This window comes from Erinaceus europaeus, chromosome 8 (genome assembly GCF_950295315.1).
Source record: "Erinaceus europaeus chromosome 8, mEriEur2.1, whole genome shotgun sequence".
Lineage (NCBI taxonomy): Eukaryota > Metazoa > Chordata > Mammalia > Eulipotyphla > Erinaceidae > Erinaceus > Erinaceus europaeus.
The window spans coordinates 53,777,172-53,802,745 of record NC_080169.1 but is presented as its reverse complement, the minus strand read 5'-3'; the positions used below and the strand labels follow the sequence as shown (position 1 = coordinate 53,802,745).

The 25,574-nt window shown below is 37.5% G+C and overlaps 1 protein-coding gene across 4 annotated transcripts; it reads right to left on the bottom strand.

Moving 5' to 3' along the window:
* Positions 1-65: 65 nt before the first annotated feature.
* Positions 66-24,644, bottom strand: SAMD9 (sterile alpha motif domain containing 9). Of its 4 annotated transcripts, none has more exons than XM_060196226.1 (4): positions 24,371-24,644; positions 23,166-23,284; positions 13,830-13,929; positions 66-6,493 (listed from the first exon to the last, which is right to left on the bottom strand). In XM_060196226.1, the coding sequence occupies exons 2-4, from the start codon at positions 23,166-23,168 to the stop codon at positions 1,788-1,790; spliced, it is 4,809 nt and encodes a 1,602-aa protein (XP_060052209.1). In that variant the 5' UTR covers positions 23,169-23,284; positions 24,371-24,644; the 3' UTR covers positions 66-1,787. The 4 variants fall into 4 exon arrangements, with proteins under 4 accessions (XP_060052209.1, XP_060052210.1, XP_007522554.1 ...); XM_060196227.1 differs by lacking the exon at positions 23,166-23,284 and adding an exon at positions 15,349-15,416; XM_007522492.3 differs by lacking the exon at positions 23,166-23,284.
* Positions 24,645-25,574: the final 930 nt, after the last annotated feature.

Genomic DNA, 25,574 nt, shown 5'->3' with positions numbered 1-25,574 from the left:
CTTTGGGCAAAATCCTTCCAACCATGATAAGAACCCAGAGAGGAGGGCCTTCAAGAAGTTCACTGGGAAGACTTGACCTGTGTCTTCCTGACCATGTGGGATGTTGTTTTCAAGACTGAAAGTGAGTTTTTCTCTCCATCTATGATAGAATAAGCATTTATGACCATCTTAAGTGCAGCCAAGATAGGTCATGGGGGTGAGAGCAGTATATCTGCCTAAACAGAATTAACTGGAATTCAGAAGAATCAGCTGGCATGAGGACTCCACTACAAATAGCTAGAATGAAAACTGGGGCAGAGTGGGAAATGGTCCTGAGAAAAATGTGGTTGGTCATTTTCATTTTTTAAAATGATATTGTGTTTGGCCATGTGACTTTTCTCTTATACCAAGAGTTTAGATTTATGTAAGAACAGAAGAAAAAAGCCTCTCCCGCTGGGAAAGGATTCAAATGGAATTATAAGGACAAAAAACAGCATTTTTTTGTTTGACCAGATTTTATTACAGATTTTTTTAAACCAAAGCAATACTTATTTCTGACTTATGGTATTGTTAAGGACTGGGCCTAACATAACAGAAACTTTCAAAAGCAGTGTCCAGAGAAAAGAGAAGAATATAATGAACTACCAGGTATAAATCATGAATCAATTGTTAACTGAGGTTGGAACTTGTAGATAAACTGCCCTTCACCATCCTTACACTTTATACATGGAATTACATTACAGGATATCCAATATCTTTTTCTTTAAATTAGAAATAGAATCTAGAGGATTGATGAGATTCATCTGGATTACTTGGAAAGACTATCTCATGGGTAATGTATGCACTTCCTAGCTTTTAGTGTCTGATTCTTTCTCTGCAATGTTAATATAGATAAGGATGGATACAGTCTGATTCAGTTGTTATAAAGTATTTTGATAACCACTGAAATTGTTCTTATCCATAATTCCATTATGGAAAATTACATTTTTGATCACATCTCACTGGCTTTGATTATTCAGTGCATAACTTCTATATTTATCTTGACAGTATGTTGGGATCCCTTGGGATGAGGGATTCACCAGTTTTGTAATTAGAATACTTTTCATTCAGTAGCCTTGGAGTCTGAGCGCCATTTTGTTTGCTTGTTGAGCAGTCTGCCATATCATTAGGTATACATATGAATTTTACTTTTGCACAACTTCCTCCAAATGTCAGACTAATTTTTGAGCCTACTTTTGTAAGATCTACTAACATCTAGATTTTTGAAAAATTGATTGATCCTTTGCTTTGAAACACTTGAGTGACATTTCCAGTCTACATGGAAGGAATAAATGTTGATCATCGGTTTGAGAGAATCTTGCCTTTCTTCTATAAAATGGCTTCTTGAACATTATAATGTCTTAGAGTCACAACTACCCCTCCAAATGTTCACATTTGATAAGAAAGCACACATTTAACCTCAATCTACAGCTTGACTGTATAATTGGTATAAGTGGTGGGGTTCTGTGGGGCTGATATATTACATTTACCCCTCTGAGTTTCATCCACAGTTCCTTCTAATCTTGTTCTTGATTATGCTATTTAAGACAAGAATGATAGTTCATCTATTCTACATTTCTCACCCCTTTGTTATTCACTATCGTCTGTTTAGGACTCATGTGATGTTTAAGAAGAAAGAGCAATATTATATTCATGGAAGTTAAAAGTCATAGGATATATTTGTAAATTTATAAATATGAAACCCATGTCCTGAATCTAAAAAATGGGTGGTACTGAGATCACATTCATGGAGGGGGAAGATTAGGCTCTTAAATAATCTTAATGTCATAAGCAAGTGGACCTCCAATAGAAAATCCCAGATAAAAAGAACATTTTTCTATGCTCCTGCCACTTCTAAGCTGACCCAAGAAAACAGGGGTGATGGGTATTGTGATTTTTTCATTAATTCCATATTCTATACATAGACAGTTATTTTCAGCTCGCCCCTTTAAACGAAGCAAAAGTTCTTGAACTTTTTTCTCCTTCCATACTTCTCCACTCTGCCATACAGAATTAATATCAGGTATCTTACCAAAGCATTCATCAATTTTGCCTTTGTGAACAAGTCTGTTCATTTTGCTACCTTTCCCAAGGAAGAAGTATGCAATAGGTTGTTTTGTACGAAACATATGTCTGTATTGTCCCCTAAAAGAAATTTCCAATGAATGAGCATACTTTTCCATTTGTCTAGAATCTGGATCTAGTTGTTGGTTTTCTGGCCAGAATAAGAGAGAAGCCAGAAAATATGGTTCTGAAAATCGATGAGTTGTTCCTATTTGTTGCAAGACTTCTCGAAGTTGATCTTTCAGATTTTTAACTGGCTTCACCAATTTGGAAGTAGGTTTAATACAGTAAAGAACAATGTTGGCCAAAATGAAATTTTGTTTTTCTTTTGCCTGAATTCTGGAAGAGCATTGTTCAAAGAGAAAAGTATATTTGTTCACTATATCTTCCATGGTGTTTATAGCATGTTCTTGGCTTTTGATAAGATATTCCAAGAGCCCAGAAAACTTGTCTGCTTTTAGAACTTCTAGCCTTCTCCTACACAATTCTACTTGAAGTGGCAAACTGAGCTTTGATCCAGAATCTTCTAAGGGACCAAACACATCTGCATACTTTTTAAAATATCCAGCTACCTTTCTCCTAGTTTTATCCTGTTCATTTTGCTTAATATTATTCCTGGGTTTGAAAAGGACAAAATAATTGTCAAAAAAATCAAAGCACTTTTTCAAAGAAGACTGCAAGTTGGTTAGATAAGAAATAAAATTCTTCAGAGCCAATTTATATTCATTGTTTGGTTCTCCAGGAATATCACCATTTCCTGATATAAACTTGATCAAATCTCTTTTATATAGTTCATTTTTATGGTCAAAGAAAGGAATGAGCTGGAGAATTTGGATTGTGTAGAGCCCAACTTCTATCTCCCCTTGATAACCAGCTATGTTGTGAGTATCATACCGCCGTTTTGACTTTTGATGAAACCGTTCCTTTGCCTCATACTCTTTGTGTTCGCTTTGCTGTTGTGATTCTTTGAATGCATTTGAGGCATTCACTGCTAACTCCAAAAGATCAGTAAGATCATCAACCGAAATGTTTCTGTTTCTTCCATTATCATCTATCCACCATCTTATTTTACTTTTGTATACTTGACCCAGTGTATCTGAGATGTAAGAGTTGTTAGGTTCTATCTTTTTTGCTTGGTTTGCCCACTGTAAAGCATTGCTAAAGTCTTTCTCTTTAATGTAGAAATGTCTTGTTAAAGCTTGGCAAAGGAAAGCATTTGGATTGAATCGATGGATACCTGCAAGTAATACATCTTTAACTGCTGCATTCCCTTCATCTTTATGCAGTGCTTCAATAAATGGGGAAAACCAAGTTTCTGTTTCACCTTCATGTTCATTGCGTTGTCTTGTGAGCAGCAGTGTTTGCATATCTTGGAAAAATTTTTCTTTCCCTAGGCCAGTATCATAAAAGAAATTTTCTCTTAGCATCTCCAGTGTAATTTTACTTTTATTCAAATGATAGCTTATATTTAATTCCTCTAGTGAGCGAATAGCTATCAATGGGTGAATAATTCGAACTCCACAGTATGTCCCACACTCCACCACCTCTGTTTTTATCAGAATTGTTGAGTAAGTGCCCATCTTATCTTCAAATTTTTCTGTTCCCCAGAAAGCCTTCTTGTTTGTGATTCCTAGGAAATTTTCACACTGTGATAATGAAATTGTGGTCTCAGGCACATATGAGTTAAGAAGAGCCAGGAAAGAAAAGAGCTGAGCTTCCTTGGTGGAAATATTTTGTCCTTTTAAGATATTCCTGACCACATTTTCTATGTACTTTTTATCAAAATTTGTTTTCATAATCATGAAGGAATAAAAGTCTTTAAAGTTTTCATGCTGCTTTTCAATTTCTTTCAATTTTCGCTCAAAAGCTCTCTGTTCTTTGGGAGTTAGTTGTTGTATTAATGCAATACTGTTTGGCATCTTTGAACATTTTTCAGGATTCTGTGATCTCATGCAATTTAAGATGATCACTAAAGGTTTCTCATATCGAATGTACTTGTTTGCTACAGCTGTGTGAATAGATGCTTGCAAAAGATAGACGTTATCTTGTTCTTCAAAATCATCAACAAGTAGAAGTACAGGTAAATATTCCTGAGTGTTTGCTGCCCCATAGGTAATTAAATTAGTCACTTGTTCTCCAATTTCAGAGAAATCCACTGTCTTGTTTTTCAGCACAGCACATCTGAACTTCTTCCTGAGTTCCCAGAGAATATGCATAGCCAGGGTAGTCCCACCACAACCTGGATGATGGTACAGATGAATAATTTTAACACATGTTTGTTTAGGAGAATCTGCTCCATTTTTAATCATTGATTCAAGCCTTTCATATTCATCCCTTTTGACAAAAGGTGTAGAATAGTTTTCAGAAGAAAAGAAGAAATTCCACCATGACACTTTACCACCTCGGTAGAAGTCTTCCTCTTTTGATGTTTTAAGTTCAAGTAATTTCTCTTTGTCTTTCTCTAAGAGTGTCCCTTCACATTCATTTTCACAGAGAATTTCTAGAGCAGTCATGATCTCTTCTTCCTTCTTCAGAAGGACAGTAGATGCACCAATAGACGGCAAAAATCTCTTTGAAGATTTAGTCATAGATTTTAACTTAAGAATAGTACCATTTATCTCTCCAAGACTTAGAGAAGAAATACATTGGCTTGATAATTCATCTTGCTTTTTCACTAGTCTTGCTTCAAGTAGATCTTTCCATGTCTGGAATATATGTGAGTGTACACAAATACACAATATATTTTCCATTCCTTTGAGATCTTGGTAGAAAGCACAGAAGGTCTCAACGAGAGGGTCTCTTGGGTCTTCCACTGAGGAAAGTAAGAGAAATACCACCAAAAACTTCCCTCTTGGCATTATGTCCTCACGTGTGAGAAATGAAATCATTTTCCTGACTTCAGAAGCTCTTTCTCTTTGCCAGGAACTTGCATCTAAGGGCTTATATTTATCACTGTCAAGATCTAACCTACCATTGCAGAAAATCCAGCTGGGTTGATGATAAAGATTCAGACTCAAAATCTTCTCACTTGTTGTGGTTTTTTCCTCCACATATTGACTTGGAAAGTGAAGGTTTGCTATTCGACTTTCTTTATAAGCTTTGACTACTCCTTTGGTCACAGATTCAGGATCAAACTCCAACACAGCAAACCACTGAATTTCCTTTAGGAAATCTAAGTGGCTTATTTGATTTGAGTCGCATTTATTTGTCACAAGAATGTATGAGTCATAATATGAATTATCTAACAAGTCCTTATTTCCTGTCAACAATCTAACAAGTTTGGGTCCTTCATTTTCTCCTCTGTTTGGTTTTATTCTGGATTTTTCTTCTGCTTCTTTTCTAGACTCTGCCAGTACTTTTAAATCTAATTTAAATTCTTTGAAGTCTGAGTTCTTTTTTATGATGTCCTTAGAACTGGCACCATCTCGCACAAAGACTGAAACTTTTGAACTCTGTTCCCATATTTTGTTGTCATAATTTTGCATTTTAATCTGGAAATAATCACGTTCACATTCAGAGTATTTTGGAATGACATCTACTTCAATAACATATCTTTCAGATGGAGTACTATTAGGCAGCAACACTTCTACAAATCTTGGTTCTCTGATGCATTTCTTTGCTTTTTGGACTTGATGGTGTTCAAAATACTGTTGGATCATAAGGTTGAAGTGGTCAATAAGGCCTTCCTTGGTGACGCTGATTAATTTCACACCCACAATTTTCCCATGGGGTTTGTCTTGGACTCCAAAATGGATGGTCCCATTGGTACGTGAATTCATACAAGCTGAAGCAAATCGGAAAACCTCATTGCTAAATTTCATTTTAGCATCCATTTCTGTGCCTGTTTCTGTGTTGGTGAAAGCTTTAAATTCATGTATGGGATCAATGAGATTGAGTGGTCCTGTTTCAGGCTGCAGACTAAAATTCAATTTGTACCGATACGGACTACTGAATTCATCAAAAGGATATGGTATACATGTCAGTTCTATGGGTGACTTAGAGTCCTCAGTAGTTGTAATCATTGTGGAAACACTGGTCGTGTCTAATTTTTCTTTATCTTTTTGTTTTTGCTTTGAGGTCTCTCCATTTTCATCTTGCATCAAAATCTGTATTTTAGGGATATTTTTACCACTTTTTCTTCTCTTACGTGTCTGAGTAGGGTCTTCAGGGGGTATTTTCTGCAATTCTTTGAATAGATTTTGTATTCGGATAGCTGGTCCATGTGTTATCCCCATATCAAGAAGGTCTTTTTTAGTTAACCACTTCAAAACTGCTCCATCCACATCTTGTGCAGCCAAAATTTCCCTGTGTGTTTGGTCAATTTTTTGACTTTTTAACCACCAATTTACATCCTCTTTTGTCCAGTCATCTGTATTTTCTGGTAGGTTCTGCTGTGTTGCCATTCTTATACCTTTATATAATGAAAGAAAAAATAATTTAGAACTTTATAAATAAAAATTTAAACAGTTTTTAATTAGGTAATAAATAAATGTCTTATAAAAATTTGAAAGCTCTGGGCTGGTTGGTGGTGCACCTGGTTGAGCATACATGTTACAGTGCTCAAGGACCCAGGTTCAAGCCCCCAGTCCCCACCTGAAAGGGAAAAGCTTTGTGAGTGGTGAAGCAGGGCTGCAGATGTCTCTCTCTGTCTCTCTCCCTTTCTATCATCCCCTTCCCTCTCAATTTCTGGCTGTCTCTTTCCAATAAATAAATAAAGATTAAAAAATCTGAAAGCTCAAAAGCATAAATTCCTTAAAGAGAAAGTGATTCTGGGTCATTTCCTTTTTTAAAATATTTATTTATTTTCCCTTTTGTTGCCCCTGTTTTTTATTGTTGTAGTTATTATTGTTGTTATTGATGTCATCATTGTTAGATAGGACAGAGAGAAATGGAGAGAGGAAGGGAAGACAGAGATGGGGGAAAGATACCTGCAGACCAGCTTCACCACCTGTGAAGCGACTCCCCTGCAGGTGGGGAGCCAGAGGCTCGAACTGGGATCCTTATTCTGGTCCATGCACTTTGCACCACCTGCGCTTCACCCACTGCGCTACAGCCCAACTTCCCCTTTTTAAGCAGGTCTGCAGATGTCTATCTTTCTCTTCACCTCTCTGTCTTCCCCTCCTCTCTCCATTTCTTTCTGTCCTATCTAACAACAACATCAATAACAACAACAAATATAACTACAACAAGGGCAACAAAAGGGAAAATAAGTAAATCAATATAAAAAATTAAAAAAATTAAATTTAAAATCAATAAAGTTAAAATATAAACCAATAAATTTTATCTGTGAGATATTTGGTTCCATTGCTTTTGGGATAGTTTGCTGGGTAGAGATTTTTTTTAAATATAAATTTTTAAATTTATTTACTAGAAAGATAGAAGGGAGAGAGAGAGAGAGAGGCAGGGAGAACACCAGACATTACTCTGGTATATGTGCTGCTGGTAATTGAATTCATAACCTCATGCTTGAGAATCCAATGCTTTATCCACTGGGTGACCTCCTGTACCAAAAGATTTTTTAAAGACTACTGTTAAACTAATTTGCCACAGAACAATATATAAAATTTGATTTTTGGGTAGGGAAGAAAGGATTTATGATTTAGCAAACTAGTATCTGAAAAGTTCAAGGTAATTTTGATTATCTGAATATGGCAATTATTAGAAAAACCAAAATCGGGTGGTAGTAGTCAACTTTATGTACAATTCAAATTAACTGAAAGATCAGAGAAAGAGCTCACTTACATAGTGTGGTACTTTGCCATGTGCATGACCCAGTCTTGAATTCAGCTCCCACTGCACTGAAGGAAGTTTCAGTGCTGTGGTCTCTTTCACTCTTTCTCTGAATCTCACAAGGTGTTAGAGGAAAGGTATTTTTCATATACTCTCTGCCTTTATATCTCTATCTGAGAAAATGACTAGAGAAATATGTTATTGAATTATTACTATTGAATCACCATAGAATTCAAATTAACAGGAGAGATAAATCTGGAGTTATGGCAAATAGGTTATATGGGCCTACTTCCATGAAATAGTACATAGGAATATTGCCTCTCAAATGAGTCTCAAGATAAACATTTACCTTCCTGACCATGTATAAAGATGAATGGAGCTCTGGCTTCCATTTATACTTCTCTCTCTTTCATTTGACACCTCTTTTATATAGCTCATATGAAATAAATGAAAATCACATCTTTAAACAACAGAATACACAGGGGAGAACAAAAACAGCATAGAAGGAAAAATGAATTTATGGACACAAATATATGACATGAGTCCCCTCAGTGGAATCACATCAAATTAAAAAAAAAAAGTGTAAATCAGAAGTTATGGTGACCTATATGTGGAAAGCTATCTTTCTCCCAGAAAATAAGTATTTCAACAAAATAACTTAATGAATTTTACCAGAGAGCAGCTGGGATTTCTGGTAAAGAAGATACATGATCATGTGAAGTTTGGTAATAGGTTTGGACAGCAGGAGCAGGAGGGGAGGGAGAGAAAGACTCAAGTAGAACCACAGCATTGCATTGCTGGCAGGTGCCATATTTGCAATTGCTTCATATGGCTGATTCAAAGGATATGCGTAGAACCACTTAGGGACTTAGTGGTTTAAAAAGTGATCTAGGGGAACTGTGTGGAATTTTACCCCTCTCATCCTATGGTCTTGTCAGTGTTTTCTATACCTTTAATAGGTCCCTCTCTCCACCATCACTGATCACTTACATCAGGAACATCATCATAAGACCTCTTGTTGGGATGCATCGGATCAACCTTCTCGTGGTGCATCCCATGAGTACCCATTCATTGGGGAAACTGACGATCCTTCCTAGCCAACTGAATCCACATGGATCCCAGTCACTTTCAAAGCCAGCAGCAAGCAGCTCCTGACAGCTTTCAACCTGATGCTGTTGACTGGCTACGGAAGAAGGGCAAACGCTAGAAGAAGAAAAGACCTCTTGTGGGCTTCTCCAGGATCATGCCTTCACTATAAAGAAGCAATGATAGGGAGTATCCCACTCTCCAAAGGGGTAGTCATCTACTCTATTCCTAATTTTTGGTTCCTGTTTATAAAACATTTTGTTCTGCTTTCTATCTTACTGCCTTTCAGCCATACTGCAGATGCTACTATAATTCCATCCTGACCAATCGGGTTAGATGACCTCTCTAGTGTGTCCCAGAACTTCACGTCTCAAGAGCCCTGCTCTGGCACTCAAAGACTGGTCCTGAAATGAATGCAGCCTTGAATGATTCTAGCTGTGATTAGGGATTGTGAGTTCAGACTGATAGGGACTCAGATGCTAGACAGGCTCCTGTGCTAAATGTAAATATATATAGGCCCTGGATCAGATTATAGGTAGTCAATTGTACTTATATATTCTCTTCACATTCACTCTATACCCTAATCTAGCTTTCTGGCCCTACTCTCAACTGTCACACCACTCCTAGACAATATTTTTTAGTCTACCTGTATGTTAGCTAGCAAGTTCAAGCAGAAATCACTAAAGTCATGGACCTCTAGGAACATACCTAAAACAGATTTCCTAGCTTCTCTCCACCCTAAGATCCCTATTATCACATGCTCTATTCCTACTTTTTGGTTCCTGTTTATAAAACATTTTGTCCAGCTTTATATCTTACCACCTTTCAGCCATTGGGCTGCAGATGCTGCTATGATTTTATCCTGATTGATCTGGTTAGATGACTTCTCCAGTGTGTCCCAGAACTTCACTTCTCCAGAACCCTACCTACTCCACTAGGGAAAGAGAGAGACAGACTTGGAGTATGGTTCGACTTTCCAACACCCATATTCAGTGGGGAAGCCAGATCTTCCACCTTCTGCACCCCATAATGATCCTGGGTCCATATTTCCAGAGGGATAAAGAATAGGAAAGCTTTCAAGGGAGGGAATGGGACACAGAGTTCCAGTGAGGAGCATTGTACCCCTCTTATTCTATGGTTTTGTCAATATTTCCATTTTATGAATAAAATTATTTAAAATAATAAATAATAATAGTAATAATAATTGTGGGACAGGGAGCTGGGCAGTGGTACAACCAATTAAGCATACATATTACCATTCACACGGACCTGGTTGGAGTCCTCTGAGCTCCCTACCTGCAGGGGACGCTTCATGAGTGGTGAAGCAGGTCTTCGGGTGTCTTTCTGTCTATCTCCCTTTCCATATCTCCTCCCCTCAGTTTCTTTTTGTCCATTAAAATAAAAAAAAATTAAAAGAAACAACAGGAGCAGTGGATTCATAGTGCTAGCAGTACTGGCACTGAGTCCCAGGTATAACCCTCATGGCAATGCAAAAAAGCAAAACAAACATATATACATTATAAAGGAAGAAAAATCTCAAAATAACCTAAACTCATATTAAATATTTTGAAAAGTAAACCTAAAGCAAGCCAACTGAAGGGAATAGTGACAATAAGTGCAAAAGCAAACTAAACAAGAACACAATGAAGAAAATCAGCAACACAAATATCTTCTTTTTTGAAAATAGCAGCACAGATGACAAACTATTAGTAAGACTGATAAAGAATAAAACAGAAAAAACACAATTGGCTAGAATCAGAAATGAAACAGTAGGGGGTCCAGCGGTAGTAGCACAGCGGGTTAAGCACACATGGTGCAAAGTTCAAGGACCCAAGTAAGGATCCTGGTTCAAGCCTCGGCTCCCCACCTGCAGCGAGGTCGCTTCACAAGTGGTGAAGCAGGTCTGCAGGTGTCTATCTTCCTCTCATCCTCTCTGTCTCCCCTCCTCTCTCAATTTCTCTCCACCCTATCCAACAACAACATCAATGGCAACAATAATGACAACAACAAAGGCAACAAAATGGGAAAAAAATGGCCTCCAGGAGCAGTGGATTTGTCGTGCAGGCACCAAGCCCTAGCAATAACCCTGGAGGCAAAAAGAAAGAAACAGTAGAGATATTTTCAAGTATTTAGACATCAAAAGAACAATAAGAGAGTGCTATGTACAACTTCACACACAAAAATAAATATGACAAATTAAATGTGATAAACAATATTTTCAACCCACCCTCCCATTTTCCACAAATTGCTCAGTATAGAATAGATAATTTGATTACTTTCATAACCTCATCTCATCCTGGATGGTTCTGGAAGGAATAATTTTAATTGAGATAAGCCAGAAAGAGAAGGATGAGTATGGGATGATCTCACTCATGGGCAAAACTTGAGAAACAAAAACAGAGAAAGGGAAAACAAAGAAAAACTTGGACTCCTTTGGAGTACTACACCAAATAAAGAACTCTGGGGGAGGAATACTATGCAGCTACTAAGAACAATGAACTCAACTTCTCTGACCCATCTTGGATGGAGCTAGAAGGAATTATGTTAAGTGAGCTAAGTCAGAAAGATAAAGATGAGTATAGGATGATCCCACTCATCAACAGAAGTTGAGAAAGAAGATCAGAAAGGGAAACTAAAAGCAGGATCTGACTAAATCTAGAGTAGGGCACCAAAGTAAAAACCCTGTGGTGAGGGGAAGGATGGACTTGCGGCTTCCTGGGCCAGCAGGGAGGTGGGGGTGGGTGGGTGAGATAGGACACAGTCTTTTGGTGGTGGAAATGGTGTTTATGTACACACCTATTAAATTGTAGTCATATATTGTTGGTATGCATGAGACCCCTTCTGTTTCATTTGGTTTAAATCCCCCCTGCTTAACACTATTCAATTTACATAACCACTTCATTTTATTTACATAACCGCTGTTAAAAAGCACCTCTCTCCAGGGCATTGGTTCAATCCCCACTGTTTCATGATATGTTTTTGCTCCACCCCCCCTCCTTGTCACACCCTGATCCCTTCTTTGTCACACCCTGATTTTCACCAGTCACTTTTCTCTCCACCCTCTCTATGTCACATCCTGTTTCCACCCTACTTGGGAAGTATATATAAAGACAGCATTGTGAGTTTTAGAGTACTGTACTGTACTTTGAGTTTAACTTAGCTCGTCTTAGATTGTGCTGCGTCCTGCATGAATAAAGAGATACTGCCTACAGCTCAACCATGAATCCCTGGTCGTCTGTTACCCGCCCATGAAGCCAGCCCGGCGAAAACAACCTAACCCGTTGAAAACAACAATATATATCACTATTTAATTAATATGAGGGGGGAAAATTGATTGTATGTCTAACAAAGGGACTTTTCAAAGTTAACCCAATTACCAAATAATGTGATGTTAACAATAACTATCCATTGTCTTCTTGAACCCCAAGACAGCAGGAACCTCACATTTCCACTATAGAGCCTAAACTTCCCCCAGTTCTGGGACCCTAGGGTAGGGCCCACTTTCCCATATGTTTCTCCCAATTTTTATCAAATAATATTGCATTCGCTGATTGCAACCTAATCAACACAACGAGTGCCACCCCAGCATGCTTCACTTCAGACTGTGTCCAGAGACTTCAGGTGTGGAATGACAACCCTTCAGCTTCATCACTTGGGTGAGACCTTTCCTTTCATAGTATTCTCTAACTCCATCCCCGGTGGTTCACTTCCTAACAAAGTCCCAAAACCTAGATATAGACCAGGTTCCAGGAGACAGAGCATATGTCCACACGTATCCATAAACCAGGGCAAATATATACCTGAAAGCAGAAGTACACTAGAATTTGCACTGAGTACCCCCCTAACACTTTATCTCCACTATTCCATCCTTTGGGTCCATGATTCTTCAACAATTTGTTTGACTTTGTATGTTAACTCTCTTTTCAGCCATCAGGTTCCAGATGCCACGAGGATGCCGGCTAGGCTTCCCTGGACTGAAGACCCCACCAATGCGTCCTGGTGCTCCACTTCCCCAGAGATCCGCCCTACTAGGGAAAGAGAGAGGCAGACTGGGAGTATGGACCGACCAGTCAACACACATGTTGAGCGGGGAAGCAATTACAGAAGCCAGACCTTCCACCTTCTGCAACCCACAATGACCCAGGGTACATGCTCCCAAAGGGATAGAGAATAGGAAAGCTAGTGGGGAGGGGACAGGATATAGAGACTGGGTGGCAGGAATTGTGTGGAGTTGTAGCCCCCATCCTATGATTTTGTTAATGTCTCCTTTCTTAAATAAATAAATAAATAAAAGAACTCTGGGGGAGGGGAGGTGGTGGCTTTCAGGTCCTGATACATGATGATTGACCCTAATTTTGGGGTGAGTGTTTTGCAGATACCTATCTTGGTGAAATAAAAAATTGTACCCATGAGCTAACAGTAGTAGTATAAACCATTAATCTCCTAATTAAAAAAAAAAGAAAAAAGGAAAATTGAATTTTAAAAATGTTATCTGTGTTTCAGAGATTTCTTTCTTTTTTTGCCCATTTTGAAAAAAATCTTCCCCTAGAGAAAAATATCCATACATAAACAGATTCAGTAGTGAATTCTACTTAATGTCTGAAGAGTTGACACTGATTCTATATTATTTCTTCTATACACCAGGAAAAGGTGGAAAATTCATAGTTTAATTTATGAAACTAGTATTATGCTAATAACAACTCTTCCATGGACCAAGCCCTTAAGACCTAGACTCCTACTCTGGCTTACTGCCAAGTCAGACCCTAGGACCCAAACTTCAGGCAAGGCTTTGCAGCCCAGTATTCTGCTACTCTCCAGTGCTGACTACCTCCATATACCCAGGCTTTCTGTTCCAGGGTCTGGTGGTGGCACACCCAGGAGAACACATTTTACCATATTCAGTAACCCAAGTTCAAGTCTACGGTGCCCACCTGTAGGATGAAGTTTCCCAACGTAGTGAAATAGTGCTGTAGATGTCTCTTTTTCTCTCTTGTTCTTTATCTTCTGTTCCCCTCTCAATTTTTCTCTGTTCTAAAAGAATAAATAGATATTTTTAAAAAAGATTTATTTAAGAAATGATTTATTCATCCAAAGAGACCCATGCACATCTATGTTCATATCAGTACAATTTTTTATAACCCAAACCTGGAAGCAACCCAGATGCCCCCCAACAAATGAGTGAACAAGAAACATATGGTATATGTACACAATGGAATATTATGCAGCTGATAAAAACTATGAAGTCATCTTCTTTGTAACATTGTGGATGGACCTCAAGGATATCACATTGAGATGAGTCAGAAAAAGAAGGACAGATAGTGGATGATCACATTTATAGGTGAAACTTAAAAAACAAAGACAGTAATGGAAAACATAATGTAAAACTTGGACTGAGTATGACCACCAAAGCAAAGGACTCTGGGGAAGGAAAGGGGTGGGACACAGGGGTATTGGGATTCTGGGTTATGATGATGAAAGGGGACCCAGGCTGGTGGAGAATGTCTTGCAGACAATTAGACACCTATCATGAGGAGATGAGATACTGTACCTAAGTGACAACAACTGTAATTTGAATCATTTAACTCCTCCAATAAAGAAAAAAATGATAAGCACTTTTAACATATAAAATTTTTTTCTTAAGTAAGATCAGTGGGCCTAGATTTTTAATTTTTTTCCTTTCATTTTTTAAATATTTATTCCATTTTTGTTGCCCTTGTTGTTTTATTGTTGTTATTGATGTCGTCATTGTTGGATAGGACAGAGAGAAATGGAGAGAGGAGGGGAAGACAGAGAGGGGGAGAAAAAGATAGATAGACACTTGCAGATTTGCTTCACTGCTTGTGAAGAGACTCCCCTACAGGTGGGGAGCCAGGGGCTCAAACTAAGATCCTTATGCTGGTTTTGTGTTTTGTGCCACCTGAGCTTAACCTACTGCGCTCCTGCCCAGTGGACCTAGATTTAAGATTGGCTTTCATTTTTCCAGACTCTGTCCTGCCCCAATTTCTAGGGTGATTTCCAGGAACCCTGGTAGATGGCTCACCCACCACTGGACCAGACTTCAGCCCAAAGATCCAGCCTTTAGGTCTTCACCTGTCGGCCCAGGCTATAGGCTAACTCTGATGGTGATAAGTTCCAGGTTTGCCCACATGCATACAATGTGTCTCAGATTCATCACTATGATGTTATGACTTGGACTAATTCATGAACCTAGTTGCCAGCTTGTCCTATGGGCCCAAGAATATAGCAAATATATCTGGGGACTCGAGTAAAAAACTAAACTCCAGACTCTACCAGGCAGCCTACATGGACTTTTTGAACAAACTGACTGATGGAGGGCTTTCTTTGTCAAAGTCAGTCTGTGAAGACTGCAAAAAATATCTGCATTGTCAGGTGCACAGACAAGAACACAAAACTACTGAATGATGACTACTTGAGGCTCTAGTAACTAACCCTATGTGGAGATCTATGAACTGTATGGCAAAGAATGAAGAATGATCCTCTTGAAGACGTTCAATGAACTACAAGAAAACACAAGCAATCAAATGAAAATGGTAAAGCAATGAATGAACAACCATTCCTGAGTTGAAAAGTAATACAAAATGTTGCTCCCTTGTTAATGTCATATATATAAATACTGGTGGTCCAGGAGGTGGCATAGTGGATAAAACATTGGACCTTAAAGCATGAGGTCCAGAGTTCGATTCTGAGTAGCACATATACTATAGTGATACATAGTTTTGTTTCTCAATCTCTTTCTCTCTTGTTAATAAATTGTATCTAATTAGATAGCAACTATTCAAAATTACTAAAAATAGATTGTTAAACAATATTTATCATGAACAAAATTGTAATGATCTTTGTGCTGGTTAAAGAAGTTGTGGGATAGGGGGTTGAGCGGCGGCACACTGGGCTAAAGCATACATAGTATCAAGTGCAAGGATCCCAGTTTGGGCCCCCAACTCCCCACCTGCAAGGGGGTTGCTTCACAAGCAGTGAAGCAAGTCTTAAGGTGTCTCTCTGTCTCTCTCCCTCTCTATCTCCCCCTCATCTCTCAATTTTTCTCTGTTCTATCCGAAACAGAAGAGAAGAAAGAAAGAATGAAAGAAAGAAAAAGAAAGAGAAAGAAAGAAAGAAAGAAAGAAAGGAAGGAAGGAAGGAAGAAAGGAAGGAAGGAAGGAAGGAAGAAAGATGGCTATCAGGAGCAGTGGACTTGTAGTGTTTGGCACTCATCCCCAGTGATAACCCTGGAGGAAAAAAAGAAGGACGAGGAGGAGGAGGAGATGGAGCAGGAAAAGAAGAAGAAGGAGAAGAAGAGGTTGTTGTGGGATATATACTCAACGGGAAACCATTTGAAACCATTTGGTCATTTAAAATGCTGATAGTGTGCCTTTTTTTTTCTTCAGATGAAACAAAAAACAGAAAGAGCAAGCGACATCACAGCTATGGATCTTTCCCCAAAGCTGTGGTGCTCATTTGATTATGACAGCTTCAAGTCTGGTCCTTGCAGATGACAAGGTTCACTCCCTGAGTGAGCTCTCCCTCAACCAGTGGGATGCATTGGATTGACCTTCCCGTGGTGCATCTCATGAGTACCCATTCATTGGGGAAACTAGCCGACTGAATCCACATGGATCCCAGTCACTTTCAAAGCCAGCAACAAGCAGCTCCTGCCAGCTTTCAAGCTGTTGGTCCTGCTCTTCGAGTCCTCCAACTTAATGTTGAGGGGCTGTCCTTTGCCAAACGCGTTCTTATTGGTCAATTGGCGATTCAGCATCATGCAGATGTTATCTGCCTACAAGACAACCCGGCTTTGACCTAGCACGTTATGATTGGGCTCTCAATCGCTATCGAACAGGCCATGGCCAGTGCGCCGCTATGTTCCATCACTGGGGAGCCAGAGACGACCCGAACTGCCCCTGTGGCTACAGACAGACTATGACCCACATAGTCAACGACTGCCACCTCTCCAGATTCAAAGGAGGTCTCGAAACTTTACATCAGGCTCAACCTGATGCTGTTGACTGGCTACGGAAGAAGGGCAAACGCTAGAAGAAGAACACATATATAGGTATGAAACCATAGCCATAACACATAATTTGTGAAATTCTGAACCATGATAAATCAATAAAAAAGAAAGAGAAGGGAGTATTCTGAAGAGATTAAACAGAGGGTTAAAAACAAAACCACACAGACTTTTGAAAACATTGACTTTTCATCAAAGCTAGTTTGTTTTTAAAGGAGAGGTATAATGTATCCATTGTGTTTTTAATTAATTTATGTGATCTTATTTGTAAATAGAGTGAAATAATTCAATAAACTTTGTATGGTCCTATACCAAACAAACAAATAAATAACCCATGGCAGTTCATCACCACTTTTAAAACCCATTTTACAAGAAATGTTTTGAGCTGTAACAGCACAGGAAGGAAAAAAAAAAGCATCGAGATCATTAAAGGGTAGGGAAACAGCACCATGGTTATGAAAAAGACTTTCATGCCTTTGGCACCTAGGTCCCAGGATAATCCCTGGCACCACTATAAGTAAGAAGAAAGGAACTCCAAGAAATTCCATATAAAGAGAGATTATCAGAGACAGATTATAGAAAGCTCAATATAAGAATTCTCCAAGCATCTAAGCAAGAGCTTTTTTTATTTTTTAACCAGAGCACTGTTCAGTTCTGGCTTATGGTGATGCGGGGGATTGAACCTAGGATTTTGGAGCCTCAGGCATGAGAGTCTGTGTTTATGCTATCTACCATTATGCTATCTACCCTCCACCCATCTAAGCAAGAATTGAAAGAGAATTTTACTTTGGAATTAAGACACACCAAAGAGGAACTCAGAACAGAATTTGCCGAGAAACTAAAAAGCTTGAAAGCAGAACTTCAATCAGAGTTCACTGAGCAGCTAGGAAGTATGAAAGAAAAACTTCAAGCAGGACTTCAGGGGGTGAAAGATACTTTGAGTGCAATTCAAACTCAGGTGGAAGGCATAGGAAGTAGACTCACACATGCAGAAGAAAGAATATCCAATCTAGAAGATATAGTTAATCCACTATTTCAATTCAAAGATGACTGAAAAGAAAGGTTTAGAAAGAATGAAGTGACTCTCTGTGAAATTACAGAATTCATCAAAAGATTGAATGTAAGAGTGCTAGGAATATCTGAGGATGAAGACTGGGTCAAAGGACCTGAGATAATTTTCAGAGAAACTTTATCTGAGAATTTGCCTCACCTAGGCAATCCTCAGAATATACTTATTCAAGAGGCAGACTGATCACCCAGTTTCATAAATTCAAAATGACCAATAGCAAGGCACATTATTGTAAAACTATCAAAACTCAGTGGCAAGGAAAAAAATTTGCAGGCTTCTAGGAAAGGAAAGAAGTCATATACAAAACAGAGTTATCAAAGTTTCATCAGATTTCTTTTCACAAACCCTAGAGGCAAGGTGAGAATGTAATGACATATTTATTCAAAGTACTAAAGGAGAGGGAATTCCAGCCACAATTTTTGTGGCTTCAGATATGAGGGAGAAATAAAAATTTTCTCAAATATTCAAAAACTAAAGGAATTTGCCATAACCAACCCCACCTTACAAGAATTGCTGAATAGAATTCCACAAGAAAGGAGGAGTAGAGGAATATACATTCTAAGTGAAGTTAATAGCAGTAGACTGAAAATAAGAACACAATAAAATAGGAATGAACAACAAGCAAATAGGGAGATGGAATTAAAGGGCAAAGAAGCTCTATCAAATGTTTGTTAATCAAGATCAACTTAAAGAAGACTTTTCTAGATATGCAATGCCAGTTATTACACATATGGTAACCACAAAACAAAACAGGAAACAGATTTACAGAAAGCACAAGAAAAATCAGAGAGGAAGTCATCACAGAAACTCATCCATGCAAAAGGTCAGACAGAAACAAATGGACAAAGATTCAACAATTTAAAATAAAACAAAAATCAGAATAGACATAAGTAAACCATATATATATCAAGAATCACTGTAAATGTGAATGACCTAAATTCACCTGTCAAAAGATTCAGAATAGCTAAATGAATTAAAGAACAGGGTCCATCTATTATATGTCTTCAGAAAACACACATCCAAAGGAAAGACTAACAGAAACTGAGTATAAGAGGCTGGAGCAAGATGTTCCAAGCTAGTAACTCACAAAAAAGGGCGGAGACAGTTATTCCGTTCTCTGATAAAACAGACTTTCAGGTAAAGAAAGCAATCAGAGACAGAGATAGACACTACATAATGGTTAAAGGATTAATTCAATAAAAAGATATAACCATCATAAATATATATGTCCCAAATTCAGAAGCATCCAAATATATAAAACAAACACTTATTGAATTTAATGGAGATATTGACAGCAACACAATTTTAGTAGGATATTTTAACATGCCACTCACAGCAAGAGACAGAACATCTGGACAAAAATAAAATCAATAGAGAAATACTGATCTTAAATGAAACCATAGATGAAATGAACCTAATAGATAGATACAGAACTTTTCATAACAAAAGTAATGCATACAAATTCTTCTTAAGTACACATGAAATATTCACAAGGATTGACCATATGCTGGGCCACAAAGACAGTCTAAACAAAATATGTAAATATTAAAATTATAAAATTCATCCTCTTAGACCAACCATTAAGGCATGAAACTAGAAATCAACCAAAAAAGGAAAAAAAAAAAAGAAATTTCTCAAATCCCGTAGATTAAACACTATACTTCTGAACAATATATGGGTCATTGAAGAGACCAAAAAATAAGTTAAGAACTGCCTCAATACGAATGTAAATGAAGAAGCCAGTTACCAGACCCTGTGGGATTCAGCAAAATTAGTTCTGAGAGGGTAGTTCATAGCAATACAGGCTCACATTAATAAACAGGATAAATCACTAGTAAACCACCTAACAACCCACCTGAACCAATTAGAAATGGAGCAACAAAAATACCCCAGTCAGCAGGAGGCAGAAAATAGTTAAAATCAAAGCAGAAACCAATGAAATAGAAAACGAAAAGACCATTAGGAAGATTAATGAAACCAAGAGCAAAAAGTCAGTTTGTCCTGATCCCCAAAGCAGAAAAGGACTCCACCAAAAAAGGAAATTAAAGACCTATATTCCTGATGAACACTGATGCAAAGATCCTCAACAAAATCTTGGCTAATCGAATCCAACAATATATTAGGAGAATAATCCACCAAGATCAAGTGGGATTCATCTCTAGGAAACAGGGATGGTTCAACATCTGAAAATCAATTAATATAGCCCATTGTATTAACAAAAAGAAAGATAAAAAATCACATGATTTTATCAATTGATGCAGAAAAAACATTCAACAAAGTTCAACATTCACTTATGATAAAGACCCTTAAGAAACTTGAGGGTGGAAGGAAAACTTCTTAACATCTAAAGGCTATCTATGATAAATCCATGGCTAACAACATAGTCAGTGGGGGAAAAATTGAAAACTTTTCCATTGAAATCAGGAACTAGACAATGATGCCGACCCTAACCACTTTTATTCAACATAGTCCTAGAAGTCCTTGCCATCACAATCAGACAAGAAAGAGATATCAAAGAAATCCAAATTGGAAAGTTTGAAGTTAAACTCTTACTATTTGCAGATGATATGTTGGTATACCTAGAGGACCCTGGAAACTCTGCCAAGAAATTAGTGGAAATTATTAATAAATTCAGTAAAGTAGCAGGCTACAAAATCAATACCCACAAGTCTGAGGCATTTCTCTATGTAAAATATGGGTCAGAGGAAATGACACTGGAAGAAACTATCCCATTTATAATTGAATCCCAAAAGATTAAATACCTAGGAATAAATCTAACAAATGATGTAAAGGAGCTTTTCAAGGAAAACTATAAGACATTGCTAAAAGAAATAGAGGATGTCACAAAGAGATGGAAGAACATCCTCTGTTCATGCATTGGAAGAATAAATATCATTAAAATGGCAATTCTGCCAAAAGCAATCTATAGATTCAACGCAATCCCTATTAAAATGCCAATGACATATTTCAAGGAAATTTGAACAGATTATTCAAAACGTTATGTGGAACATTAAAAAAAAACATGAATACTGAAAGTACTCCTAAGGAAAAAGAAGAACAATGGAGGCGTCACAGTATCTGTCTTTAGGTTATACAACAAAGCAGTAGTAATCAAAACAGTGTGGTATTGGAACAAAAATAGTCATATGGACCAATGGAATAGGATACATAGTCCAGAACTCAACCCACACATATATAGATACCTCATATATGACAAAGGGTCCAAATCTGCCCATTGGGGAAAAGAAGTTTTCTTTAACAAATGGTCTTGGAAGAATTAGACAACCACATGCAGAAAATGAAACTAGACCACCAATAAACACCATACACTACAATTAACTCAAAATCGATAAAAGATATGGATATTAGAGCTGAAAGTATAAAATACTTAGAACATAGTGGTGAAACATTTCATGGCATTAACACAAAGATTTATTTGGAGACTTCACTCCATAAGCAAGGGAAACAGAAACAAGACTGAAAAAAATGGGACTATATCAAATTAAAAAGCTTCTATACATCAAAAGAAAACTCCGTAGAATAAACAGGAAACCTAGCAACTGGGAGAATATATTCGCACACCATACTTCAGACAAATGGTTGATATTAAACATTTATAAAGAACCCATACAGCTCATAAGAAAAAGAATAACCCAATATAAAAGTGGAGAGAAGATATGAATAGACAGTTCTCTAAAGAAGAGATACACATGGCTCACAGACATATGCAAAAATGCTCTAATTCACTCATAACTAGAGATATGTAAATTAAAACCACATTGAGATAATCCTGTCTATAAAAGGCTCCAAGTCTTCTAGGTCAAACAGTCGCATCATTTAGTGATAATAATATGGGGAATGACATGTTAATATGGAAAAGATTTCAAGATGTACTTTAGAAATGGAAACGGGAGAGGTTATGGGGACAAAGGAACCCTCCTTCACTGCTGGTGAGAATGTAAATTGGCTTAGCTCTCCTGGGGAGAGCAGTCTGGAGAACTCTTCAGAAGGCTAAAAGTGGACCTACCCTATGATCCTGCAATTCCTCTCCTGGGGATATATCTAAGGAACCAAACACACCCATCCAAAAAGATCTGTGTATGCATATGTTCTTAGCAACACAATTTGTAATAGCCAAAACCCGGCAGCAACCCAAGTGTCTAACAGCAGATGAGTGGCTGAGTAAGTTGTGGTCTAAATACACAAAGGAATACTACTCAGGCATTAAAAATGGCGATTTCACCATTTTCAGCCTATCTTGAGTGGAGCTCGAACAAATCATGTTAAGTGAAATACGGCAGAAAGAGAAGGATGAATGTGGAATGATCTCACTTATAGAAGTTGAAAAACAAGATTAGAAGGGAAAACACTAAGCAGAACTTGGATTGGAGTTGGTCTATTACACCAAAAGAAAAGATGCTAGGATGGGATGGGGAGGGTTCTGGTCCTGGAACATGATGGCAGAGGAGGATTTAGTGGGGGGTGAAAACTGGGAAAATGTTATGTGGAAAACTGGGAAATGTTATGCATGTACAAATTATTGTGTTTTGTTGTCAACTATTAGCCATTAATTCCCCAATAAAGAAATAAAAAAGGGGAGTTGAGCGGTAGTGCAGCAGCTTAAGTGCAGGTGGTGCAAAGCACAAAGACTGGCGAAAGGATCCTGGTTCGAACCCTGGGTTCCCCACCTGCAGGGAAGTTGCTTCACAAGCTGTGAAGCAGGTCTTCAGGTGTCTATCTTTCTCTCCCTCTCTCTGTCTTCTCCTCCTCTCTCCATTTCTTTCTGTTCTATCCAACAACAATGACATCAATAATAACTACAACAATAAAATGACAAGGGCAACAAAAGGGAATAAACAAAAGGGAAAAAAAAAAGGGAATAAAAAAAGAAATAAAAAAGAAGTGGAAATAGGGTAGCACTGACCAAAAATAAAAGTAACAATTGTATGAAATACAATAGACTAGAATGACATTTTCACACATAAAGAAAACTCATTTTATAACAGATGTCAAGCTGATTTTTTGACAAAAGAATTTAGAAAAAAAAGGTCAACCTATTCCACAAAAGGCACTGCACAGTTGAATTAACATATGCAATGAAAAAAAAAAAGACATAGGTAAAAAATTAGATTGAGGGGTTGGAGGGAAGCTCACCCAGTAGCAAGTATGTCTTACCATGTATGAGCCCAATGATCATGTCAGAGCACCATGGCTAGAACAGGGGGAACTCCGTGGATGGTAAAGCAATGCTGTGCTGTCTCTCCTCTCTTTCCCTCTCTTTACTCTTTCTCTCCCTCAAAAAGAAAGAATGAAAAAAATGGACTCATTTCTTTATCTCTGTCATTTCACTAGGAAAATAATGATTAGCTTATTATTACATGAATATAATTTCTAAAAACAAACAAACAAAAAATCTTATTAAAAAGTGTCAGGCTTGGAGAACATATCCTAGAAGGATGACTGCTATCTAACATCTCTGCTTCCCTATTATTTATAAAGAAGTCACATAGTAATGATTTCTTTATACTCTCCTTTATGTTAAAATATTTTTTTGGCAATTTAAAAAGTGAAACACAATCATACACAGAAGAATAAATAAGAGGAACAAGAACAAATGATGACCCATATAATAAAGCTTGTAGCTAAAATTTGATAATTGTTTTCAATTCCATGTACTTTACTTGAAAGTGGCCTATATGGTAAATTTGTTCTGATTTTCTTAATAATCAGTATAAAAAGGGAAGCGATTTAATACAGGATGGAGCTCACAAACACGTATTAACTCTAATATTTTTCAGTTTGTGAAAAGGAAACTGAAGAGCAAGGTTTTATTCAGAATTATAACCTCCCACTGCCTTGTACTGTCTTCTTTCTTGCTTTGGGGGAAAACTCAGGCACACAATCAACATTTTGCTAGGAAAAAGTAATAAAGCTTTCATATTTCAAGGACTTCCTGTAGTAGTCTTCTGTTTCTTTTTGTCTCTCTGTGTCTGTTACTATTTATCACCTGATATTAATATCTTAGAAACTATTTGGGAGTTTTATTATTTTGAAGTTTCTTACAGTAGATGTTAGAAAATATATCTGGTTAATGTAAAACTTATGCTTACTTATTTATTTACTATATGCACTTTCTGAAGATGCTGCTAATGCCCTGGGGAATTTTATCAATTATAAATTTTAAAGGTTGTTATAAATCCCCTTTTCAATCAATATATAGTAGACTCCTGGCAAAGCACGAACAGTCTAGAAATAAGTCTTAAAATAATATTCTTTGCTTTGTGATATATTTCAACTCTCAGTTGAAAAGATTCCTTTCTATTCAATGAAATACTGGTACAGAGAGTAGTAATAGCACTAATGATATTTAGTGTACTTACCCAAGTTGTCTTGCAATTTTCTTCTACTTAAATAAGAAGAAATTATGATAATTCATGGTAGAAAACATCCGGCCTCTGTTTTCTCTTCCTTTAATGATGACAAAGAAAAATATTTTCTTCATACCAGCTTTTATGAAAAATTATTTCTGCTTCAATCTCACTCCAGGCAGTACTTGGCTCAGAAACTTCAGGGTGTGTCTCAGAAAAGGGTGTGCCGGAAAAACTGGCAGGTGGGAGGCTGAGAGGATGAAGGAAGTTTGCAGGCTAGACTTTAGTTTCGTTTTCCTAGAACGGGGTTTACAAAAGAGCTTTTACTCTCTGAAGTGCTATTTTTATCAGTCAGTATTCTGCCACCTTCTGGCTTACTTGGTTAAAATCTTCAGGCTTAATTTTGGCTCTTTCAGAATTTTCTGAGGGCTGCAGAGAATCTTCAAACAAGGGATCATAGACAAGTTCTACTGTCGTCTGAATGGCTCCCTTGGGAGCAGCCTTGTTCTTTGTTGTCAGTGAGCCATTCTGGTATCTAGTCAAATTGTTTATTTTGATATTTTGTAGGTCTTTCATGGTAAATTAATCATTCATCTTTGTTTTCTTAAATATAAAGGAATGGCCTTCAGGATTTTTTTAAACTCCCAGTAAATGTTAATACTGGATGATTTCATTCATAGGTAGGACTTGAGAAACAAAGGAAAGTGTCAGATGAAACTTTAATTTGGTGTGATCTACTGCAGCACATCCAAAGACTCTGAAGTGGGGGCCCTGGAGGGGATTGAAGGGGGCGGATTTAGAGGTACAACAGGTAGCAATTTGTTGTCCACACGTGCTCTACAGAGAGGCCATGATAGGCTCCGAGTGGATGGGCTACCAGGTTACTATTACCAGGAAGAAAAAGAAAAAGAGTTTAGTATTCTTTAGTGGAAAGCAATAACAACTTGGTGGTGGTGGGGGAGTGGGTTGTGTATTATCTATCATGAGGAAATATCAAACTGTACAACCGTGATAACGATATTCTTGTAATTTTACATTTCCCTATAAAGTGATGTTTTGATAACAGATCTATAGGCTAGTACTGTAGGGCCTACCCACTGCCAGATTGCATGGGAGTAATCTTTTCTCAGATAAGCTTTTAGGGTCAGGCAAATAATTATTTGAGTGAGAGTGACAATAGTCAACTTTTAAAAAATTAAATTCTACCTATTTGAGA

Coding starts and splice junctions, on each gene's coding strand:
- SAMD9 (XM_060196226.1), bottom strand. Junction 6,494..13,829: donor TGGGAAACTTCATCCTACAG/GTGGGCACCGTA, acceptor CATTATATAAAG/GTATAAGAATGGCAACACAG.